The 16,584-nt window shown below is 43.5% G+C and overlaps 3 protein-coding genes across 7 annotated transcripts in view; 2 read left to right on the top strand and 1 right to left on the bottom strand.

Annotated features, from left to right (window-relative positions):
• LOC103398025 (spermatid perinuclear RNA-binding protein-like) overlaps positions 1-12,210 on the bottom strand; it is a 30,585-nt gene extending 18,375 nt beyond the window's left edge. The window contains exon 1 of one of the 2 annotated variants that reach the window (XM_025052949.1): positions 11,338-12,210. The gene's annotated coding sequence lies outside the window, so the exon portion shown is untranslated. Of the gene's footprint in view, positions 1-6,456; positions 6,586-11,337 lie in introns of those variants that run through there. The other variant, XM_025052950.1, reaches the window with a different exon arrangement.
• sh2d3cb (SH2 domain containing 3Cb) lies at positions 437-12,180 on the top strand. 3 transcript variants are annotated; one of them, XM_025052970.1, is made up of 12 exons: positions 452-603; positions 3,322-3,973; positions 6,051-6,090; positions 6,474-6,602; positions 7,448-7,818; positions 7,897-7,997; positions 8,096-8,505; positions 9,411-9,526; positions 9,623-9,794; positions 9,932-10,043; positions 10,370-10,576; positions 10,760-12,180. In XM_025052970.1, the coding sequence occupies exons 1-12, from the start codon at positions 585-587 to the stop codon at positions 10,933-10,935; spliced, it is 2,505 nt and encodes an 834-aa protein (XP_024908738.1). In that variant the 5' UTR covers positions 452-584; the 3' UTR covers positions 10,936-12,180. The 3 variants fall into 3 exon arrangements, with proteins under 3 accessions (XP_024908739.1, XP_024908738.1, XP_024908737.1); XM_025052969.1 differs by having other exon boundaries at positions 455-603; positions 7,897-8,006; XM_025052971.1 differs by lacking the exon at positions 10,760-12,180 and having other exon boundaries at positions 437-603; positions 7,897-8,006; positions 9,623-9,798; positions 10,370-10,511.
• Positions 12,211-12,396: 186 nt separating the features above from the next.
• tor2a (torsin family 2, member A) lies at positions 12,397-15,490 on the top strand. 2 transcript variants are annotated; one of them, XM_008336504.3, is made up of 5 exons: positions 12,431-12,684; positions 13,031-13,296; positions 13,402-13,577; positions 13,658-13,785; positions 14,001-15,490. In XM_008336504.3, the coding sequence occupies exons 1-5, from the start codon at positions 12,564-12,566 to the stop codon at positions 14,243-14,245; spliced, it is 936 nt and encodes a 311-aa protein (XP_008334726.1). In that variant the 5' UTR covers positions 12,431-12,563; the 3' UTR covers positions 14,246-15,490. The 2 variants fall into 2 exon arrangements, with proteins under 2 accessions (XP_024908742.1, XP_008334726.1); XM_025052974.1 differs by lacking the exon at positions 13,658-13,785 and having other exon boundaries at positions 12,397-12,684.
• Positions 15,491-16,584: the final 1,094 nt, after the last annotated feature.

The raw sequence follows: 16,584 nt of genomic DNA, 5'->3' as shown, positions 1-16,584 counted from the left end.
GTTTGACTTCTTATTTTCTTTTTACTCGTTTTATTTAAGTTGCCCAAAGTTTTGGGCAGAGAGTTCCACCTATCATTTAGAAGAAGTGAAACAGGAAGTAAAAAATTGTGTTTTTCTTGCTGGCCAAATGTTAAATATTGGACATATGAGATTATTAATATAAAAAAATATATTTATATATTATATATATATATATATTAAAAAATGTAAATTCTTCATTTTGTATTCGAAATTTAAGTGAAAAAAATACATTTAAAAAAAATCAAAATATTAAAAATAAACTAATATTTGACTTAATTTCCACTCAAAACTTGAAACAAATTTTAATAAAATTTAAATACTTGTATTTTTACTTTTTTTTTCTTACGTTTCTCTGCATGTTTCCACCCCCCCGATTGGAGAACTGTTATTTCGAGTCACATCGTTTCATTAACTCCCCTCTGTGTGATGACATGACAGGCAGCACTTCCTGTGTGCGGACAGAAGGCACATCAACCGAGTTAAGAGCATGAGGTGCGTTCGCAAACGGCGCGGACAACTTTAAATTCAACGTACAGAGAAAGTTGACCGTGTGAATCTCTACCATGAACAAAAAGAAACTGGGTGAGTTCCGAATTCCCCTGTTGCTCTTGTGGGCAATTTAATGTCATGGACGTGTATTGTTTGATGGAATTTTTTTTTAAATTTTCTTAAAAATAATTACTAGATTTTTTTGGTACTCCATCTTATGGGGTTGGTGTTTTAAAGGAACACTGACATTTTTGCAACACGGTCAAATCTACTCTTTTTTTTTTTTAACCCGCTCGACGCTTGCGAAACTCTTCTGTTTAATTTCAAATGAACTCGAATGATGCTGAAACTGAGTCACATGGAGTGTGAAATAACAAAAAAAAAAAAATTCCACTGAGTAATTTTGAATGACCACATAACGTTGGAGTCAGACGTGTCCATTGAGCCTACGCACCGTGTGATTGGTTGTTACGTACGGGTTGACCAGGATCGATGGCGTAGGGAAGTATTAATACATTGAAGTATCGCAATATTTTGTTGTTGTTTTGTTTTTTTTTGGCATTCAAACCTACGACCACTAGTCGATTATACGCGGATTGCGTATTTTTCGCAATTTTGTTTTTTAACGTTGAGTCAAACAATACTATTTTTTGTCATTTGTTTAAAAATAAATAAATAAACAATTAAAATCGCAATATATCGTATTGTTGCCTCTGTATCGTGATACGTATCGCCAGATCGTTGCCACTACACAGGTTCAGGGTCTACTGTAAATTCTGTAAGTGTAAAAAATGTACCTCTCGAGAAAACGCCCAGCAGGTGGCAATCATGCATTTCTGCCATTAAATCCTGGTACCAAATGACCTACGGACCAGCACCAGTTCCCGGACCAGAGGTTGGGGACCGGTGCTGTAAGACAAAGAGTACAAACCACCCTGCCCCAAATATTTTTGCATACATTATATTTAATTATTCGGAGGTTACAGAACTCGGTTAAAAAAATCGGTACCAGGGAGAAAGTACCGATAAGTCGGAGAGCAGACACTGGTTCTTCTTATTTAAAGAACACGATGTTTGGACGGCGATGGTGTGTGTTGGCGTTTGGTTGTCCACCGGCCAACTCAGTGTGTGCGTTTTTTACAGTTCTTTGTGAAGGCGGGACAGACGTGTCATTGTGTCATCTCATTGGACGAGTGAGAACAGAGGGAACAGAGGGACAGTGAGTGTCTCGCAAGAGAGACAACGGCCGACTCTGTTTCTCCCCCTGCGGTCTGAGAGAGAACAGAACCCTCCACTGACACTCGGGACAGTGAACGCATCACAGATCATTAACAGTAGCGTGATGTTTGGCTCGTTCGTCTCCACACCTGGTCGGTACTGAGGGGCCACCCGGTGGAAGATGTGGTAAATGCCATGAAGATTCAGACTTTCAACTTTCTGTATTAAAATATAGATATTATCGGCCCGATATTAGCATGATTATGTGATGTTGGTAACGATCGTTATCGGATTTTCCTTTGATAATCAAAATCCGATATCTGAAAATACGCCAGAATCGCTTGCAGGGTACCTCAGTCTTTGGGGCAAATGCATATGTCGGTATCGGTCGATATATCGGAATCGGAAATCAAGTATTTTGATGATATCGGCAAAAAGTTCGGACATCTCTAACAAAATGTGTTTTCTTAATGGCAGGGTGAGGGTAATTGAGTGATTTGACGATATCGGCGTATCGGACTTCGGCAAAAAGTTCGGACACCGATAACAAAACGTGTTTTCTTAATGGCAGGATGAGGGTAATTGAGTGATTTGACGATATCGGCATATCGGATTTCGGCAAAAAGTTCGGACATCTCTAACAAAATGTGTTTTCTTAATGGCAGGGTGAGGGTAATTGAGTGATTTGACGATATCGGCGTATCGGACTTCGGCAAAAAGTTCGGACACCGATAACAAAACGTGTTTTCTTAATGGCAGGGTGAGGGTAATTGAGTGATTTGACGATATCGGCGTATCGGACTTCGGCAAAAAGTTCGGACACCGCTAACAAAACGTGTTTTCTTAATGGCAGGATGAGGTTAATTGAGTGATTTGACGATATCGGCGTATCGGATATCGACTAAACGTTCGGACATCGCTAATAAAACGTGTTTTCTGAATGGCAGGATGAGGTCAATTGTCGACTCTAAATTGACCGTTGGTGTGAACGCGAGTGTGAATGGTTGGTTGTCTCTATGCTAGCTAATATATCCAGGCTGTAACCACGCCCTCATCCTATGACAGCTGTGATTGGCTGCAGCCCTCTGCCCTCTGTCAAACTAGTTGTCATTGACCTAGTCCGTAAAAAAAAAAAAATCACTGTGTTGCTGTTTCCGAAGTACTTCACTAGTCCTCGGGTTCAAAAGCGGCTCCGCTCTGGCACGTGAGTCTGAACGCGGACTCGAACATGTCTGAAAGATCAAAGCGGTTTGTCAAAGTGCGTGATATATTTAATGAGAAACAGACTGAGGCCGAGCAGCTGCTGAGGAGGAAGTCAAGTCCTGAGGAAAAAAAAAAAATTGAGTGTTGAGTTTAGGACCAAACATTCCCCCACTCCCCCGGGGGCAGTAAAGAGCAGCTCCTGTCTCACAGTTAGATTTTTTTTCCGACAATTATATATAATAACAAGTCCTTGGGATTTCAACTAGCAACTTTTGTTTTAAAAATTGCCGACACTTCCTTGTAGAAAACGAAACAAGTAATCGCTATCGGATCTAATCACTGAAAAACAGATGTGATTTATGTTTTTTTTTTTAACTGCCAACTCTCTAGGTTTCAAGTGGTTCGGAAGCCTCACCAACCTCTCATCATCCAAGGACTGCCTCAAAGAAGCGAAGCAGCGCGAGGAGTGCTGTGGCGGCGGCAGCGCCTCGTTAGCCGGGTACGCCTCGAACCGCGGCCGCTCCGGTGACATTTACTCCCACGTAGGGACCGAGCCCCGCGGTGACAGGCGTAAAAGCTGCAGGGGGCTGAGGAAGACGAGGAGGACCAGTAAGAGGGAGGAGGGGGAGAGGGAGGAGGCGAGTGAGGGGCAGAGCCAGTGGGAGGCGGGGGATCGTGTCACTGACTCCCCCCTGCTCAGCGTCCTCTTAAGCCTGAGTTCCGCCAGTCTCGACCAGCTGCTGCCCAAGTCTGCACCGGCATCTCCGGCGCTCAGACGGCCCCCACCACTGACCCCGGTGCCCAAGGGCTGCTGGAACCGTTCACCGAGGAACGCCGTCCCAGAGAGGAGGGGGGAGACTTTACAGAGCAGGTGGCCAAACATGGCGACCACGGGCCGCCAGGTTGCACCCAGTCAGGACGTGTACGTCCCGATGGAGCCGGTCGTCGGACCGACCGACTTGAAAAAAGAGGGAAAGCAGCAAGACGTCACAAGTGCAAAGGAAACAGCCATCCCTGCGCAGGAAGTGATGCGTGACGACAGGTAGGTTGCGTGTTTGTTTTTTTTTTGTCTTTGTCAACAAACGTCAAAAAAAAATAAACAGGAAGTTATGTGAGCCTGAATGATGACGATAATGACGTTGAATTGACGCGCTAGTCAACCAACAAAAACTAAACAAAAAAATTTCCCGCCGGGCGCCAGCGCTGATTTGGTTGTGTTACCTGAAGAGGGCGAGAGCCAATGAGAGCTAAGTTTGTCGACTAGTGGGCGGGACATGTAAACAGAGGTCCAATCGTAGTGAACGTGCGTGCGGTACAAGAAGAAACAGAAGACCATATCGAGCCGGGCGGGAGGGGAGAGGGAGTGTGGGGGGGGCAGGTCAATATATTAGCAACATACACTATATGACCAAAAGTATTCGCTCACCTGCCTTGACTCATACTATGAACTGAAGTGCCATCCCATTCCTAACCCAGAGTTCAATATGATGTCGGTCCACCTTTTGCAGCTATTACAGCTTCAACTCTTCTGGGAAGACTGTCCACAAGGTTGAGGAGAGTGTTTATAGGAATTTTTGACCATTCTTCCAAAAGCGCATTGGTGAGGTCACACACTGATGTTGGTCGAGAAGGCCTGGCTCTCAGTCTCCGCTCTAATTCATCCCAAAGGTGTTCTATCGGGTTGTATATGGCACGACATATATATGGATTGAATATATGGACCTGCCGTATATTTAACCTGGGTGAAAACAAGACTATTAAATAAAATTGATTTTAATAAATATTTTCGAAAATAATAAATAATGTAAAAAATATTAATATATTTACTATAAATATAGTTTTATATAATTAATATTAATTTAACATTTATTATTATAGTATACATATATTAAAAAGAAAACATTTTATATCTATTTATATTCTATTAATTCCTTATTTGATTTTCACCATTTTTTTTCAAAAGATTTGCAGTAGAACGACATAAATATATGTCATTTACATTTTTTTTAAATTTTTTCTCTCAGCGACCCTGTCACAAGTGACCCACGGCCTGAAACCGGGTCCGGGGTCAGATGTTTGAGAACCAAATGTCCAAAGTGTTTGTTTGGGAACCCAGTGACTTTTCCCCCTGATGTTGCTCTTCGGTTGAGTAAGAGCAGATTCTTCACTGGCACGGCACATAACTAGCTGTCAGAAGGGAGGGGAGGAGGGGGGGACTCTCATCCTCCCCCCCTCCTCCCCCTCAGCTTTCCCCTCCAAAGTTTTGCGACTCCCATGGCCTTCAGACTTGGTGGGAAAAATATTTATTGAGATTGGAAGCCAAAAAAAAAGGCCACTTTTCTTCAGTCTGTACCAAAGAGTAGAAATACCCCCCTCTCCCCCAGGGGGACGTCAGTTGTGTTGCAAGCTGTTGCCGGGTGGAGTCAGAGCAACGCTCTGCTGCTTGAGCAAGAGGACGTGGGGAACAGGAACAGGGAGAAAACCGTCACTACATAGTCGACTGTGTACCGACTGGAGGTCAATGACAGCAGTACACCAGCAGGGGGCCAACAAACAACAGTCGGCCAGATAAGAAAAAAAGAAGGCGGTTTTTCTCCACCGCTCGGATTTTAGCTTTTTGTTTCTCAGTCTCTAGAACTCGCACCAAAAAAAAAAAACTCTTCGATCGGTGGTTCCGAAACTTTTTTATACTCCGTACCACCTGAGAAAACATGGAGCTCTCCGAGTACCGCCAAAATGTAGTATTCATTTTTCAGATTTATTCAATTAAAAAATGTAAAATGTGAAAATATGAATTTTCCCTGCGTACCACTAAGGGACCACGTACCACAGTTTGAGAACCACCAGTCTTAGAATAAACCTATATCCAATAATTCCACCGTCCAATCAATTAAAAATTTGCAGAAATGTCAGAGCCTAAAATACGTCATGTCATCCATCGGATAAATCCATCACGATGAAGAACAATCGCAACTAATCCGCAGCTTTTCTGCAATTCATCGGATTCAAATTTTGGTCCAGAAATGTAATTTTTTTTACACACAATGTTTTTAAAACTTTTCATATTAGAGACGTTAAAGCTACGTGACATGTGACGTGGATGTCATTTTGTGTTTCAGCCACCGGAGGCAGTCTGACATCAGTGGGGAGTATGTGAAGGTGAGATTTCCGCCATGTCTGATCTGTTTTTTTTTCCCCCCTCAGTTTTTGCAGTGTCCGTCACTGTGAATGTCTCGTGTGTGTGTGTGTGTGTCGCCCCCCCTCCCTCCCCTGGTGCGGAGCTCTCCATCCTCTGCTCCTCCCTGCCAACCCCCCCCCACTCCACCCTCACCCCGCCCTCTTTGACTCACGCACATATTCACACAGAGCAGAGATGAGGAGTTTTCTAGTTTGTTGAAATTCACCCTCAAGAGGAGACAAACAACAGGAAAGAGACGGGAATCGAACCGTTAGCTACCGTAGCAAAGGACGCATGTAAAACGAGTGTGTTTTTTGTTTTTCTCGTTTGTGTCGTCGGTGTTGCACCTGTGATGACCTTCAAGTTCTCCAAGGAGAAGTTCTGGTTGGAGCCGCCAACGGAGGAGCAGGTGAAGCAGGTGGAGGAGGAGCTGAAGCTGAACGGCACAGACCTGAGGAGCCAGGCCTGGTACCACGGACACATCCCCTGGGAGGTTGGCAACACACACGCAAACACACAAACACGCAAAAACAATGGCAATAAATAGAAAGTTGTCGCAGAAATCTTCGCATGACTTAGTTCTTGGTTGCATATTTTTCAGTCAGATTTTCAAGGTACCATAGTCGCAGTATTAGCAATAGCTTTGAATACTTTATACCAGTGTTTTCCAAAAAAGATTTTCGGGGACCCATATTTTAGTAGCGCTTTGGCCCAGAGGCAACGTCTCTGTGATTGGTGTGGAACCCCAGGGTTCACCTCCTGGGCAAGATCGAATCCCAGTTAGGGCGGTTGGTACCTTCCAGTGGACTCACCACCTGCAGGAAGGTTCGGGGGGGCATTGGTACAGTGCAGTTTGATTTGGGTGGCGGTCGTGGAGACTGCTGCCCCCGCGACCCGGTAACGGATGAAAATGGATGGATGGTTGTCGCAGAAATCTTCGCATGACTTAGTTCTTGGTTTCGTATTAACAATAGCATTAAATACTTTACACCAGTGTTTCCCAAGCTTTTTTTTTCTGGGGGACCCGTCACAAATCTTCACGACCCAAGTCAATAGACGTTATTCGTAAACTTCTGGGAAACAAAAAAAAAAAATAAAAATCTTGCGACCCCACCTGAGGGCCGCGACACAGTCTTTGGGAAACAATGCTTTTACACTACATCATATTTAGTAGGGATAGCTGATAATATCGATCGACCGGAATCAGAAATTAAGCACTTGGACAATATCGGCGTATCGGATGTCGCAGAAAAGTTAGTATCAGACACATCCCTGGATCATCTTTGGATAAAGTCGTCACAATTTGGCCAAAATGTGACTTTTGAAATGTCTCTACAGGTGTCGGAGACCCTCGTGTTGAGCCAAGGTGACTTCCTGGTAAGACAATCTCAGTCCAGTCCGGGGGACTTTGTCCTCACCTGCCGCTGGGATCAAAGGTCACTTCACTTCCTCATCAGAAAGACAGCAATTCAGGCTGGCGAGACGTACACTCAGGTCCAGTACGCGGTGGAAGGCCAGGGCTTCGACACCATTCCAGCCCTCGTCCACTTCTACGTGGGCAGTAGGGCGGTCGTGACCAAACACAGTGGGGTCCAGATTCTCCAGCCGGTCAACAGGACACTGCCACTCAGCTATCTGGAGACGGCCTTCTGTCCACGGTTGTGTCAACGGGATGAAAAGGAGAAGATCGCAGGGGTCCGTCCGAGAAGGTGAAACTTCAATCTGCAAATCAGAGATTTAACGTAAACATCATCTCAACGTCTCCGATTTGTTTTGTTTCTCTGCAGTCCTTCCTCACTACACCACCAGGATGCGCATGGAAACCAAGAGAAAAAGGTCCAGACTCAGGTCCAGAGTCCAGAAGAATCCACTCCATGCTCTCCAAATGGTACTCCAAGTAAGCTGCAGTAGCTAGTACTGTGAAGTAATACTGCTAATTTGCGATTTTTTTTTTAATTACTATCTCTGCTTTACTTCCAATTCCAGACTCTGAGTCAAGAAGCACACAGACAGCCACTAGGGCTCCATCTCCACCCTCGCCGACGCCCTCTGTAAACAGCAGATCCCGGCCTTTGGTCGACCAAGACCCCCCCACTCTCGACGCAGATCGAGGCTGCTACACCGAGCTGTACCTCGAACCCCAAAGTTACACAGAAAGACTGAAGTCCGAGGACGGACTCACGGGTACCGATCAACGAAGGAGGGAGGAGGACACGAACGTCTATGTCTCACCCGTCATGGAGATGACGTCTTTCAACCCCACGATGTATCAGTCAAAGCTGATGCCTGAGAGAAATAAGCCTCTGGAGGCCTCAATTCTACGGAGGGTTAAAGAGCTGTTGTCTGAAATCGACCCCAAGGTGGCGGCACAGCACATCACCAAGGCTGACTGCAAGGTGAATCGGTTCAAAATCGATACAGACACCCCACAATTCACATCTGTAACGCATCAGTTGGACCGCGTTATCGCAAAAAGTCACTGGTCATACCGTGACACTACCCCCTCCAGGGCAGTAGGTGGCGCTATGCGCCTAAAAACGTTGGTTGTGACCGGTTACACAACCAAGACGTCAGGTCCCTAAGTGGCCTAAGGGCGGGCATACACTGTATATTTTTTTTTTTAAATCCTGTCGTTGATACCGTCAAACACTGTGCGAGCAATGTTCGGACAAAGCTCACGATTTATGTACTCGGTCCGATCATCGAACACAACCAGAGAGCTCACACTGTGCGGGTGAAAACGGCCCGTCGCCCCCTGCTGACTGTCCTGTCTAATGACAGCTGTCAATAAAGATTTATTTGAAAGCTCCGACGCGGGTTATTAGCAACATGCTAATCAAAAAGAAGAAGGCTGCCGTTGTGATTGCTGTGATACTGTGCCTTGAAAATTCGAAAAAGAAGAGGCGCTGGCGCATCTGGAGTTGGAGATGGCTCAATAAACGTGGACGCGTTTATTGTTTATTACGTTTATTGTGGACAGCGCCACAGCTCTATCAAACTCGCCTCCATATTTTCGTGCCACCGACGCCTCGCCATGGTGACCATCCACTGTGCGAAAGAATGTGTCGGCCAATAAAAAATTTTGGACATGTCAGAAATTCTCCCGACCATCCGACGGTGATTCAGCAACAGATAATCGGCCCGCGTTACCCCCCTGTACACTGTATGAAAAAAGACGCCAGACGAAATGTGAAATCGGGCCTAGCGTCGCCAGGTCAAAAATCGGGTCAAAAATAAGTGTTTTCTGTAAAGAAAGGAACTCTTTCCACTTCCTGACGGTGACGGCGCATGTGTTTCGCAGGTGGCTAGGATTTTGGACGTGTCTCCCGAGGTCGAGCAGATGATGGGAGTCAGTTCTGGAATGGAGCTTCTTACGCTGCCACACGGCCAGCAGCTCAGGCGGGACTTGTTGGAGAGGTACGTCACAGATTTTCACTTTAGTCAACTTTTTTTTTTTTGACCTACGACCCAAGTTGCGTCAATCCTCTCCTGCCTCTCTCGGTGCCAGTGCAGGTTTCACACCATGGCGACCATGTTGGCTGTGGACCTGTTGGGCTGCACAGGCACAAACGAGGAGCGGGCCTGTCTGTTTCACAAAATGATCCTAATTGCCGCTGAACTCAAGAGCAACATGGGGAACATGTTCGGCTTCGCCGCCGTCATGAGGGCCTTAGAGCTGCCGCAGGTCGGTACGACGCCTCACTTTAAGACACACTTTGCGTTATTTGCTGAGAAACATTGTATTTACGAAGCCAAATTGGATTAAAAAAACTTAGACTTAAGACTAACGTTTCTTTCCTGTTGTTTTTTTTTGTCCACCAGGTGTCCCGGCTGGAGCAGACCTGGGTCGCATTACGGCAGCGACACACAGAGAGCGCTATTCTTTACGAGAAGACCCTGAGACCATTTATGAAGCGCCTGGATAATGGAAGAGGTGACGTACTAGATCTCTACTAGTACTTGTAATACTACTTCTACTACTACTCATTCTACTGCTAACCATCACTGCGTATAAAAATTTAGCTAACCATTTAAAAATAATTTTTGTATGACTCTGTTGTTTATTATTTAAACAATATATATATATTATTAGGTCTTCAAAAGGTTGTCAGCAACCCCTTGAGGCCTGTGGAGGTACTGCGGTCATGGAAATTTAGTGCGACTTAGGAATCACTGATTTATGGAAGATGGAAAAATATATATTTTTTGTTCATTCATTTGAATTTTGTGTTTTAATCCAATTGCGTTCTCCTCCGACAGAGAGCTGCCCGTTAACCGGCGTCACTTTTCCCCATGTCCTCCCCCTCTTGTTTCTAATGGAAAAGAAAGTGGCGATGGGTGAGGGCGCCGATCTGTGGGAGGTGATGGAGGTCAACGTGGACGTGGTCATGTTTCACCTTGGGGCAGCGAGGACCATTGCCCAGCTGGGGGGCATCTACCAATCCAATGCTGAGACCAAACTTCAAGGTAAAAGATACAGGTAGTAAAATTAAAGATGGTGAAAAAAAATATATGTATTAAAAGTTATATTTACTGTTTATTAATTACATATAATGATTGAACAAGTGTTAGGTTCACGTTACCAAAACGTTAACTTTAGTCACGGGTCATACGTATCTCTATTCACTGGAGCTACAATGATTTTTGCAGATTTCCAGGAACAGCCGGAAACGATGGAGCTCTTCCTAACGGACTTCCAGCTGAGGCTCCTCTGGGGCAGCAGGGGGGCGACAGAGAACCAGGCTCTGAGATACGCTAAGTTCGACCAGGTCCTGACAGCCCTGTCCAACAAACTGGAGCCGCCCGTCAAACACACGGATCCCTGAGCGGAACGAGTCTACTGTTCCACTTTTTTCTTCATGCTGATACATGACTTAAATTAGGACGTTTTTTATGACATATTTTCGGCATTTAACTACAAAGAAATAGAAGAAGAAGAAGAAACTCATACGTGGCGGCGGGAAAAGAAAAAACATGGCTGCCGGTCGGCAGGGATGGCTGTTCGCTCACCACCAACCAGACCAGAAACACTTGTTATAACTTTAAAAAAAAATTAAAAAATTAAAAATGGATTTTCTACTAATTAATTTCGCACTCTTTACCGACCCACACTTTAATTACGTCACTTAGTCAGGAGTTAGCAACAAACTTTGAAGCGTCTGCTACTTTCTTACTTAAACGTTCTTTATTACTTTATTGTTTATTAACTTCGCTAATAATTTACTCACCAAAAAACGTTTCCCTCGTAACGCTCTGCGGTCTTGAGAACGTTGTCCGGCAAGTTTATGTTTCAAAACAAACAATCGCTAGTCCATTTCCTTTGAACGTTTTGAACCACTTTTTTTTTAGCAGTCGCCATGACAGGCACCTGTCACTCACGCTACTTTATCTCGCGACCTCACGTGTTGTGTTTAAGAACCCAGTAATAGCTCGGACATACGCATTGCGTCAAAATTATTATTTGTTGTCAGTTTTTTTTTTTTTTTAACAATCGGTTTTTAATGTTTGTATATTGTTTCCGTATTGCGTCACATGTCAGACAATGGGTTCGGTGTGGCTTCTATTCAAATTATATCAAGCAATGTATTGTATATATTTGTATTTTAAACTGGATAAAATTAAATGAAAGCGGGAATGCTAACGTATAACAGTTGACTTAAACGCACCATCTAATAACGGAGAATAATAATTATCGACATTACACATCGTAAATATTAGATATTTTATCAGAATATCATTGAATAACCATTTTAATATTGTACGTTTTACAAATATGTTGTTTGACTATATTTTTATACGTTCTATTTAACGTAAAGTAAAAAGGAAACGTAATAAGAAATACCTTAAACTAACGTAGAACTGCTGTTGAATGGATTTTCAGTTCGGTATTTTTAACGTTTGTTTTTGTCAATGTTTTTTTTATATCACTAGATGCTGTGTTTTTATACGCAGATGGATTTTAGCGACAACAACTTCGTATTTAATGTCCGTATTTTATGTATTATAAATGAGTTTTTTTTAAGTTTGTTGATATTGTGTCTATATTAAATACATAACTTATGGCAAAGAAATACTGGTGTGGTTTTAACTTTAATTAATTGTTAATTATTACGAATGGTCTGAATGACTTCCTTAATCCACACGTCAAACAAATTTGAAAAAAAAAATACCAACGAATAAGCGCCATTTTTGTAGCTGAAACCGATATTTTAACGACTAAAAATTCCCTCAAACACTAAATTGTGTTAAGCATTTTTACGAGTAAGATGTAACGGAACGATTATCGACAGTTTGAAGTTTAGGTGCTTTCTGGGAAATGTAGTTCTTACCGGTGACTCCGCCTACTTGCGTCACACCCCGGAAATGATGAAACGTCCAACCGGTCTCTCTCTCCTATCTGCAGAGAGAAGCCGCGATTGTTGTTTTCCCCAAATGTCGGCCAGCGCTTTCTAACATGTCGATCCTGCGGGGTGTGTTGTTTTTAACTCTTTATTCCCAGGTGTTTGGAGTTTTCCAGAAAATTTACTGCTCTCTGTCGGACAGCTGCGAGTGCGACTTCAAACCCAACCTGAGAGGTAGGAGACACAACCGGATGTTTCCCGAACACGATGGCTCTCCATCAGACGATTTTAAAATTACACATTTACTTACTGCACATTGATGTTAGCGTCACCGTTCCTACACTGGTACGCTAACGATTCGTAGTCCAGACACGGCATTGTCAACGCTACAAAGATCATTTGTATTACGTCGATATTTTTTGGGGAACCGGAATTAAGTGTAGAGATTCGTACTTGTGTGTACATGTCAATATGTCTGGTGTTGATTTTTAGCGGTGACGTCAGATTCGGTTTTCATGGGTCAGAGCGGGCCGAGAAAAAGCGTAATTTTTTACGTGTGTGTTTACATCTCCGTGATCAGATTTGGAGTGGGACCTCTACAGGAATGTCTACGGACAACACCTGGTCCAGGACATCGTGTCCGAGGAGGTTGCCAAGTTCCTTCAGGATAAAAACCCCGAGCGCCCCCTGGTGCTCTCCTTCCATGGATCGTCCGGGACGGGAAAGACGATGGTTAGCTCAATGCTCGGAACTCATTTGTACGGCTGGGCTATGAGCAGCCCGTACGTCCACCAGTTTGTCCCCACGTTGCATTTTCCTTCACGTCAGCTCGTCCACGAGTACAGGGTGAGTCGATTTACATGGATTTAAAGTAAGCAAAGTAAGGGACGGGGACTCATTTTGTAGCGGAACACAAATTCGATATAGGACTAAACTTCTGCGGGCCTGCAGGAGGAGCTGAAGGGCTGGGTCCAGGGGAACCTGACGGAGTGCGCTCGCTCCGTTTTCATTTTCGACGAGATGGAGACGATGCCTTCGGGGCTCATCGACGTCCTGGAGCCATTTCTGGGTCCGGCCCACGTTGTGTTCGGCACCAACTACCGCAAGGCGATCTACATCTTCATCAGGTGAGTGACGGACTATCGCTCAGGAGCATCAGGAACATAAACGCTCGCAGGCTTTAACGTCTCCTTCTTCGCTGCTGCAGTACCACAGGAGAGGAGGCGATCAACAAGGTGGCGGTAGAGAGCAGACAGGCTGGACGGGACAGGGAGGAGATCACGTTGGACGACCTGCAGGAAGTCATCGCAGAGATGGTTTACAACCACAGGAACAGTGAGTGGATTTTTGCATTGTCTTCGCTTAGGCTAGGACTCCTCAAATAGTGGGGCGGGACCCCCTGGTTGAACGCGGTGAGGTACCTGGGGGGCTATAATAGTAATATGGCACGTGTGTACTACTGCTGTAACGCTTGAATGATAGCAAGCCTCCAGTCACTAGGGGGCAGCAACTCGTACAGTGGTACTACTTAACTCTTCCTCTCTTTCCAGACGGTTTCTTCCAGTCCAGCGTCATCCGGAAGAAGCTCATCACCTCCTACGTTCCGTTCCTGCCGCTGGCCAGACGCCACGTCGAGCGCTGTGTCCGATCGCAGCTCTGTCAGCTGGGCAGCTGTGGCAACGCCGACGTGGTGCAGGCAGTAGGTGGCGACATGAGCTACACCCCTGTCCCTGGAGAGTATTTCTCCACCACTGGCTGTAAGGCCGTGTCTGCCAAAATCAACGTCTTTCTGTGACAACGAATGTTTCTTGGCTGAGCAAGCTTCTGCCACCTAGTGGTCAAAGACAATCGTAGCGCCGCAGGTGTCTGATTTACGGCACTTGTATTTAGGAGCAGATGAAATGGACTTAAATCCTGATGTTATCGCAAGGTGGACGTACAGTACCCCCATCCCCCGGGGGAGGACAAAATCTGTCCTTCAGGGTCTGATCTCTACCTTAAACCCTAAACCTCTCTGTCAATTTAATTCGCAGAGAGTTAAAGACGGTGTAAAAAAACATCAACAGGACGTTTGTCTGTTACGTGAAATTATTAAATTTTTTTTTTCTTGCCTTAAGTCGTTAATCTACTACTGTGAACGTCACGAAGAGGTCTGTTGCCTTTGGCGTCAGTTTGAACCTCGAAAACGGGGGAACAAAAATAAGTCTTGAAACTTTTATATAAATTATCTATTTATTAAAAAGAAATTATATTTAACTGAAATGTATAACCTTTTAAATACATTTTAGAAATTGTGTCCGAAACTTTCACGTCGTGATGTAATTTTAAAACAAGCGTATTATTAGCTTCTGTTCGGCTGTGAAGGTCAATGGTGCTAATGTGCTAAAGGACCGGAAGTCACGGAGCGGTTACCTGTCGGCACGCTTTATTCAATAACTGGTCTTCAAGTTGACATGAAGCCGAATAAAAAATGTTGAAAACTACGTTATAATAATAAAACAGTGATTGTAGTTTTTTTCCCCATCTTTAAAAGACTATGAGCTTCCGGGTACTATTGGTTGGAGCGGTGTGGTGTTGGGTCGTAATTGGTTGGACTTAGTGTGCATGTTCGCATTTTTTTCCAACTCGTACTGACGCTGGTTTGATTAAACGATCCAATCAGGCTCTTCGTTTACGACAATGTTTTTAAAAGAATCAAACTGTTTTTTACACTAATAGATTTTTTAAAAATTAATGTTGTAAATTAATTTTAAACTACTAATGTAATGTACGCACATTACATTATCGTCATTATTGTTACTAATTTTCCATCTAAATCAAAATACCTGCCGCTGTTTGTTTTTTGTTTTTTTGCATTTGTACATTTTTCTCCGGCAGGTGGCAGTAGTGTCTTTTTATTGGAATACATCGGAAAGGCGAAGCAGAGTTCATTTCACGAGTTAAATCTCACTTTGTACGTGTTTTACTTTGCTTTGTGTTTTTTCAACTTTAATTTAATGTTGTTTTTACTTGAATTAAACTGAATTTTATTTATTTAAAAGAAGTCTGTGTTAAATGATTTATTTCACCCTCCACTGTCACGTCATTCGTTAACTCCAGAAACACAGTAAGATACAAAATGTTAGCGTGGCTGTAATTGGTCAACATCTGTAATTCACAGCAGCGTCATAATTGTCATTACCATTAAAGCCAGTTCGTATTTCCGGTTTCTTAAAAATAAAGGATTTACCATCTACGAAACCACGTTTCCATCAACCACAACTCACATGGTACAATGACGTAGTACAGCAACACTCACTTGAAGCATAAGACACATTTCATTATAGTGAAAACATACATAAACACGGATTCAGATTCCCAATCGTACCACCAGAGGGAGTCCAAGTAGCACGGTTTGAGAACGCCTGGTCTCAACTATGATAACTATCTTTTTTTTTTTCATTACTTGAAACCAATACTTATCAGTTTGTCAAAAGCCACTACACGGAAATAAAAAATAAAAAAAATTTAAAGGAGTATCAAACCTCTGGTTCCCAAACGTAGCGCTGGACATATTTACAGTTTCAGAGAAAATTAAATTATAAATTATATAAATTAATGAAATGTTTCCACAAATAAATAAATTTAAAAAAGCAACAAAAAAAATAAATGTTTTTGCCTTTTGTTATGAGGCCCATTTGCGGAGCTTGACCCGTATTTTTAGAACCATTGCATGAAACTAGTAAAGATTTTGATCAATGTAGTAGTAGTTCATGCAAAAAAAGAGAACATTTCGAATTATTTATGTCAGATTTAGTGGAAAATCTTGAATATCGTTAAGTTTGAGTCTGGCGCCATCAAGTGCCACGACAGAGAAATTTCAGAGTCGGTTTGATCAACAAGAGTGGTTAGAAAACGTCACAGGTCTCTAACATCTTTACGTGTTTTATTACCGGTTCGTCCTCAGTCTGGTCGGAATGAAAATTTTTGTTTGTTTTTTGTTTTTTGTTTTAGACTAAAAAAAATCCCCAAAAAATTTGTGAGATTTTCTACGTGACCTCAGCATGTGGCCTATATGGTCACATGTCACATCTCATCTCCCACAGACGCCACTGTGACGACTTCATCACCAGCCATTCCACCACACCCCCCGAG

This window comes from Cynoglossus semilaevis, chromosome Z, assembly GCF_000523025.1.
Source record: "Cynoglossus semilaevis isolate Cse_v1.0 chromosome Z, Cse_v1.0, whole genome shotgun sequence".
In the NCBI taxonomy this organism is placed as follows: Eukaryota; Metazoa; Chordata; class Actinopteri; order Pleuronectiformes; family Cynoglossidae; genus Cynoglossus; species Cynoglossus semilaevis.
This window is presented reverse-complemented; position numbering and strand designations above follow the sequence as displayed.

Bases quoted from the DNA above. Each gene is read 5' to 3' on its own strand.
- sh2d3cb (XM_025052969.1), top strand. The intron at 6,603-7,447 runs GTTGGCAACACA...ATGTCTCTACAG, and splicing joins ACGGACACATCCCCTGGGAG to GTGTCGGAGACCCTCGTGTT. The intron at 8,007-8,095 runs GTAAGCTGCAGT...TTCCAATTCCAG, and splicing joins CTCTCCAAATGGTACTCCAA to ACTCTGAGTCAAGAAGCACA.
- tor2a (XM_008336504.3), top strand. From the start codon at position 12,564: ATGTCGATCCTGCGGGGTGTGTTGTTTTTAACTCTTTATTCCCAGGTG. The intron at 13,297-13,401 runs GTGAGTCGATTT...GCGGGCCTGCAG, and splicing joins AGCTCGTCCACGAGTACAGG to GAGGAGCTGAAGGGCTGGGT. The intron at 13,786-14,000 runs GTGAGTGGATTT...CTCTCTTTCCAG, and splicing joins GGTTTACAACCACAGGAACA to ACGGTTTCTTCCAGTCCAGC.